Source organism: Glycine max, chromosome 6, assembly GCF_000004515.6.
Source record: "Glycine max cultivar Williams 82 chromosome 6, Glycine_max_v4.0, whole genome shotgun sequence".
Classification (NCBI taxonomy): Eukaryota; Viridiplantae; Streptophyta; class Magnoliopsida; order Fabales; family Fabaceae; genus Glycine; species Glycine max.
Genome location: NC_038242.2, coordinates 2,513,289 through 2,519,849, shown reverse-complemented (window position 1 = coordinate 2,519,849; position 6,561 = coordinate 2,513,289). Strand labels below are relative to the sequence as shown.

General features: G+C 32.2%; 1 protein-coding gene and 1 non-coding gene across 2 annotated transcripts; both read left to right on the top strand.

The window, feature by feature from the left end:
• The first annotated feature begins 1,793 nt into the window (after positions 1-1,793).
• On the top strand, positions 1,794-4,867 carry LOC106799197 (zinc finger BED domain-containing protein DAYSLEEPER). The gene is made up of 2 exons (XM_014777223.2): positions 1,794-3,706; positions 3,794-4,867. Exons 1-2 carry the CDS (start codon positions 3,088-3,090, stop codon positions 3,832-3,834), a joined length of 660 nt encoding a protein of 219 aa, XP_014632709.1. The 5' UTR covers positions 1,794-3,087; the 3' UTR covers positions 3,835-4,867.
• LOC113002009 (small nucleolar RNA R16) lies at positions 4,091-4,174 on the top strand. The gene has a single exon (XR_003267538.1). It is a non-coding gene; the product is annotated as a small nucleolar RNA R16 (small nucleolar RNA).
• Positions 4,868-6,561: the final 1,694 nt, after the last annotated feature.

Below are 6,561 nucleotides of genomic sequence, written 5' to 3'. Positions count from 1 at the left end.
CCCTTGCATATGGTCTTTATCTGTAGATTATAATCAAAGTGAGAATAAATACTTAGTATACCCAAGCAATGAAAGCAAATCAAAGCAGGAACTGTGTTTATTAGTCATTTACTTCAGCTTAGAATAGACTGTCTAGACTAGATTGGAATTACATCCAATTAGGAGATGTTCCCACTACCCACAATAAAGACCATATGTTAATTGAAAAATGCTAGTAACATATTTCCTAATTCACTCTTTTGAATACACTCTTTATTATTGTCTGAAATTTATTGGAAATTACAAAAATTTTGTGGGTTTCACTTCTTATTTAATGAGCCCCACTAATAATTTTGTAATTTCTTAATAAATTTAAGCCAATAGTAAAAAGTGTGCTTGAAGAAAAGTGATAGAGTGTGCTCCTAGTACCCCTCTATGTTTATTTGGTTTATATTTCTATCATGATAAACAAGAAACACTTGTTTTTCGATGAACTTTTGCACTAAGTTTATTCTTCCTTTCATTAAGTAGGAATTTGCTATCTTTCAAAATCTGAATGAAACAAGTCATATATTTTGATTAATTTGTTATTTGCATCTACTTAAATTTGTTTAGCATTCTAATGACTTCAAATTTCAAAATTATTTTTGTTACGTAGTAGAACAAAATATCTAATGGAGTAGGATTTTAAACTTAAGCATTCATTTTCTAAAGTTAACTTATTTGAAACAACTAGAGTAAACATACATTGTGACAATGGAGAATATTTGATTATTTTGAAGTTGAGAAACAAGGTACATGTGATATTTGTGCATGGTGGGTGATATATCATATCTCTTGGTTATGCTAGAAAGTTCCATTTCATGAAAATGAATTATGAATTATTGAAGGATTTTGCATAAATAGTTAAGGCCTTAAGGGTATCTTTTAGTTTCAAATAATTAATCAGGCTTCACAGATCATTTCTGTTTTCTCCATATCTTGCCTCTTAGGTACTTGTTTCTCTCAACCATTTTCATTTCAAGGGCACTGAATTTTGATTATCTTTATCTTGTTTTGTGTTATGCTTGCTTGTTTTTCAATCATATTCATAGGTATCATTTGTTTCATTTCACTCACCTATCTTCATATTTAATTCAACTTGTTAGTTTTTATATTGCGGTTTGGCTGATTAAGTGCAAATGTTGTGACTAAGTGTGTTCATTTACCTTCCTAGTTTCTTATTTTTCTAATGGGACTTTTGTGATTCCCATTAAATAAGATTAAGGGTCACCTATATTGGTGACATATGCCTTATGAGTTTAAATTTTAAGTATGAAGGATTGAAGTTTTAATTTCTCATTCCAATTAAAATTTGATTGAAGCCTTATTTTTCCTGAGATCCAAAATTAATGAGCACATACTTAAATTGCCCAAGTTAGACAGTTTGAAAACATTTTTTTCTTCTTCACTTCAATAGTTATTACTTAAACATCATATCTGATACTTGATGAACTTTTGGTTTACCACATTTCATTTTGTTCTTTGGGTGCATGATCTTAGTAGATGTCACCATGTTCAAGTTATGTACTTCAAGACCAATGTGAAATGCTATTGAAATTTTATCAAGTATGTGACAAGATTTAAGAAATAACTATTATCCAAGTGAAGAAAAAGTTTTTTGTCTAATGGGATAGGGCCATGCCACGTATTTTAGGAAAAACTGACTAACTGATTTTATGTTTCAATTTACAATGCCAACCAACAGCACTTGTATGAGACCAATGGGTGACCAAGATGAGGCTTCAGCCACATCAGAACACGTGGTTCCTATTCCACTAGCTGTCTCTAACATTGCTAATGTGCGTAAAAATCGGTCAGAGGCTTGAAATCATTTTACTGCAGATCCTGACTTAGATAAGAGAGCTAGATACAACTATTGTGGTTGCTTAATCAAGTACGAAAATGGAACAAGTGCCATGCATGCTCATTTAAAGAGATGCAAGGATAACCTAGATAAAGATGGAAACAAAAGGCAGAAATCAGCTTTGTCCTCAACAGCGATTGTGGAAGCAAATGTTAGTTCTTCCCCTTCATATGCTAAATTTGACCAAGAAGCTTGTCACAATGAACTTGTGAAGATGTTTGTGGTCATTGGGCTTCCTTTTTATTTTGTGGAGAATGAAATCTTTCGGAAGTTTTTGAGCCTTCTTCAACCAAGATTTAGTGTTCCCTCAAGAATTGCACTTGTGCGTCATATTTTGACACTTTGGGATACAGAAAGAACAAATTTAAAGAAGTTTCTTTCCGAGCATTATCAAAGAGTATGTCTCACCATTGACATGTGGAGTTCAAGTCAAGGTATGAGTTTTATGTGTTTAACTGTCCACTTTGTTGATAATAATTGGAAGCTACATAAGAAGATTCTAATTTTTTTCAAGTCACAAGCCATTCAGTTGAGGTTATGGCTAAAACTGTTGAATTATGCATGAATGGTTGGGGATTGAGTGGTGTTTTTAGTGCGACAGTTGATAATGCTTTGCCAAATGATGTTGGGATTCAATACTTGAAGAACAAATTAATGTCTTGGAACAACTTGGTTTTGAAGGGAGACTACATTCATATGCGTTGTTGTACACGTTTTGAACTTAGTTGTGAAGGAAGGATTAGAAGATATTGATGGTTCTATTTCAAGAATTCGTGCAGCAGTCAAATACATAAGGTCTTCTCCATCTAGATTGTCTAAATTCAAGGCATGCATTGAAAAGAAAAAAATTGAGTATAAACCAATTTGTTTGGACTTTGAAAATAGGTGGGATTCAACTTATCTGATGTTAGAGGCTGCATTGATGAACCAAGAAGCATTTGTAGAGTTGCAAAACAAAAAGTATGATGATGAGTTAAGAAAGGGTGAAGGTGTGCCGACATATGAAGATTGGGACAATGCTAGACTGATTTTGCCATTTTTGAATATCTTCTATAAAGCTACTTTGCGCATTTCCAGTCCCTCTGATGTTACTGGTAACATATACATGTTAGAGGTATTTGGAATTGGAAAAAGAATTTGTCAAATGTGTGAGTCCAAAGATAAAAGTATAAATATGATGGCAAAAAGGTTGAGAAAAATATATGATTAAGTACTTGGGAAATCTCAGTGGTCTAAACATATTATTGTTAATTGCTGTTGTGTTTGATCAACGATACAAAATGGAATATGTAAATTGGTCGATCAACCAGATTTTTTATCCTAGCAAGGCAACTAATTTGAAAGAGAAGGTTGAATTTTGTTTGAAGTCACTTTTTGAAGAATATAATGGTCCAAATGGAGGGTCTTTGAGTGGATCACAAAAAACATCATTTAACGAAGATGGCAATGATGATCCATATAGTTGGAATCAATTTTTACAATCAACTGGGTGCAAATCAAATGCCAAATCTGAGCTTGATAAATATTTGGAGGAATCCGTAGAGACCTCTTCAGATTTGGATGTCTTAAATTGGTGGAAGCTCAATTCAAACCGATTTCCTATCCTTGCAAACATTGCTAGAGAGATGTTGGCCATACCAGTCTCCGCTGTAGCCACAGAATATGTATTTAATGTCGGAGGAAGGGTGCTTGATCCTTATCGTAGTTCCTTGACACCTAAAATGTTGGAAGCACATGTCTGCTTACAAAATTGGCTAAAAGGAACTCCTTTCTCATTATTTTCAAATGAAGATTTTGAGGAGCTTTTAAAAATTGAGCAAGGTAAGATAACAAGATGTTTATTTTTGGATATTACTTATAATCTTATGATTTGATGAGTAATTAGATGTTCTTTTTCTTTTTTTGTAGACATGGTTTCCCAACAAGATGCTGCTCATTCAGCCTCTTAGCCTTGATGATTGATTGAAGGGGAACTTGTTAAGTGGTTTTAGGATCGCTGTGTTTTGGGTATGCAAGGCTCATTGCTTTTTTGAAATTCATTTTGCTTTTCTAGTTATAAATTTCACAGATTGATGTCAATTTCCTTCATTTAACTTTGCAACTGTTATACTGGGAAGCACACTTTGTATTTTCACGACTCAAGCTGTGATAAGTTTGAATCTAACCCAAATTCTTTTTTTCAAGACTATGCTAACAGTGACAAGGGATAGCAAATGATGTTAAAATTTCTTATCTTTACACACCGAGTTCTGTGAAGACTAAAAACTCCACTTATTGTCTGATGCCCTTCCCTGTCAACGGTATCAATTTTCAAGTTTAGCATAACAACTGTGTCAATTGTCTGCAAGTATCTATTTGTGAGATGCAACAATAGAGTATAAGGCTTTCTTTTTGATGGGGCTGGGTGGGGCCGTGGGGGCATGTGTGATGTCTTAATTGCATATTCCTAGAATGTGCCACTTTGTCTTACTAATAATAGCATCATTGGGGCTTTAGTCGGTGCTGGGTTCTAGCCTTTGTTATCCACACCCAAGGTGAAAAGTGAGAACCTTGCTTCGTGTCTACTTGGTGAATGGGATGATATTGGGTTTCTTCTTATGGATCTTTTTTTTTTTTTTTGCACAGCAAAATGAATATTATTGATAAAAGTGATTGTTCAAAGTCATAAGATATGAGCAAAGAACCAATCAGAACAATAAAAAATTTGGTTCTTCATGTATGTGTGCGCGGGGGGTGGTTGCTTTTCTTGAATAGATTTAGAATTTGTGATCATCGACCCGAATTCTCACCTCACAATCACAAGCAACTGAGCTAAAGCCCTTGTGACGTGATTATCTCATATTTTCATTTCCAGTATGAATGGCACAAGTTACAAAATAATGTAGGACTTAATATTTAATTGTTTATCCAGTTTTTGAGGTCGTTTCTCTATTAATGTGCAAGATTCTTAGTGCATGTTGAGGATTGATTGTTTATCTCTAATGCCTTGTTTTTTTTGGAGTTTTGTTTGTTTTTCTATTTTTTCTAATGCACCACCAGTCTACTATTTTCTGGAACCAAACCTTGGTGCAGAAAATCTGGCAGATAGGACAACTAAAAAAGTATGTTTTGAAATTTTTTGCACTTCCTCGCTCGTTTTGTTGTATTAGACAACTTTGCTTTATTTAATCACACGTATTTTGTCTTTATGTTAATCCAAAAGTGTATTGAGCCCAATTTGTCAGTTTGTCCCCCCTTAATAGTTAATTGTCAACTTCTACAAGGTGATTAACTTCAATTGCGCACAAAATCGTCATCGGGGTCCGAGGATATCACTGCTTTGGACTGTTGACATTTGACATATCACGAGTACAATTGCAGGTCTATATTATACTGCAATGCTTATGGTTTAATTAATATTTCCAGGGAAGAGCGTGTGTGTTCTTCTGCTGCTTGTTCTATTGATATTTCCTGTCAATGGAATGGCTTTGCAGTGATTTTGAATGTTGAGGGGAAAATTACATGAGACACCAAGGTTTTCATGCTTGCATCCTGATGAACGATATGTGCATTGCAATTTCGAGGTGCGTGGAAGAGCAACACAGTAAACACAACGGATTGCAATGTGTGATTTAATGGATTTAGAGTGAGTTCTGTATTTATTTATTTATTTATAAAAAATGAACCTTGCAAATTTAATCCTTGAATTTTATATTATCTTAACTATCATCCAATTGTACGTTAGTAAAATATAATATATTGGATAAATTCATTAAATAAATCCAATTTAACATGTAATATATATATTTAAAAATATAAGTTCGTATATGCTTAAATCTTAAACTTTATTTTCTTCTAGTGTGTTATATGTTCGTATATTTTATTTTTATAACTGGAATGTCAAATTTGAATAAAGCAAATAACCAATTGACATGGTGGTTAGCGAGTGTGAACATAACGAGTTATTCCTTGAATTTGGGTCGTCAACTCAAATGGAGAAAGTCCATGTCTCACTTGCCAAGTGCCCACAAATTTCTCAAATTAGGTTATTTTTAGAAACTAATTCTCAAAAGGGGGTTATTTTGAAACTTTTTCCAGGGGGGGGTCTGTTTTTGAAGGGGACTCATCAGTGGGGTTGGCGAGTTGGACACGTGGCAGCGCCTGGTGGACTCGCCAACCCCACTGGCGAGTCCCCTTCAAAAACAGACCCCCCTGGAAAAAGTTTCAAAACAGCCCCCTTTTGGGAATTAATTTCTAAAAGTAACCTAGTTTGAGAAATTTGCTGCCCACTAACCTCTTACCACTACAACTTTGCTACTAAAACTAAAACATGTTGCAATAATTATTATTATTATTATTATTATTATTATTATTATTATTATTATTATTATTATTATTATTATTATTATTATTATTATTATTATTATATTATTATTATTATTATTATTATTATTATTATTATTATTATTATTATTATTATTATTATTATTATTATTATTATTATTATTATTATTATTATTATTATTATTATTATTATTATTATTATTATTATTATTATTATTATTATTATTATTATTATTATTATTATTATTATTATTATTATTATTATTATTATTATTATTATTATTATTATTATTATTATTATTATTATTATTATTATTATTATTATTATTATTATTATTATTATTATTTTACCA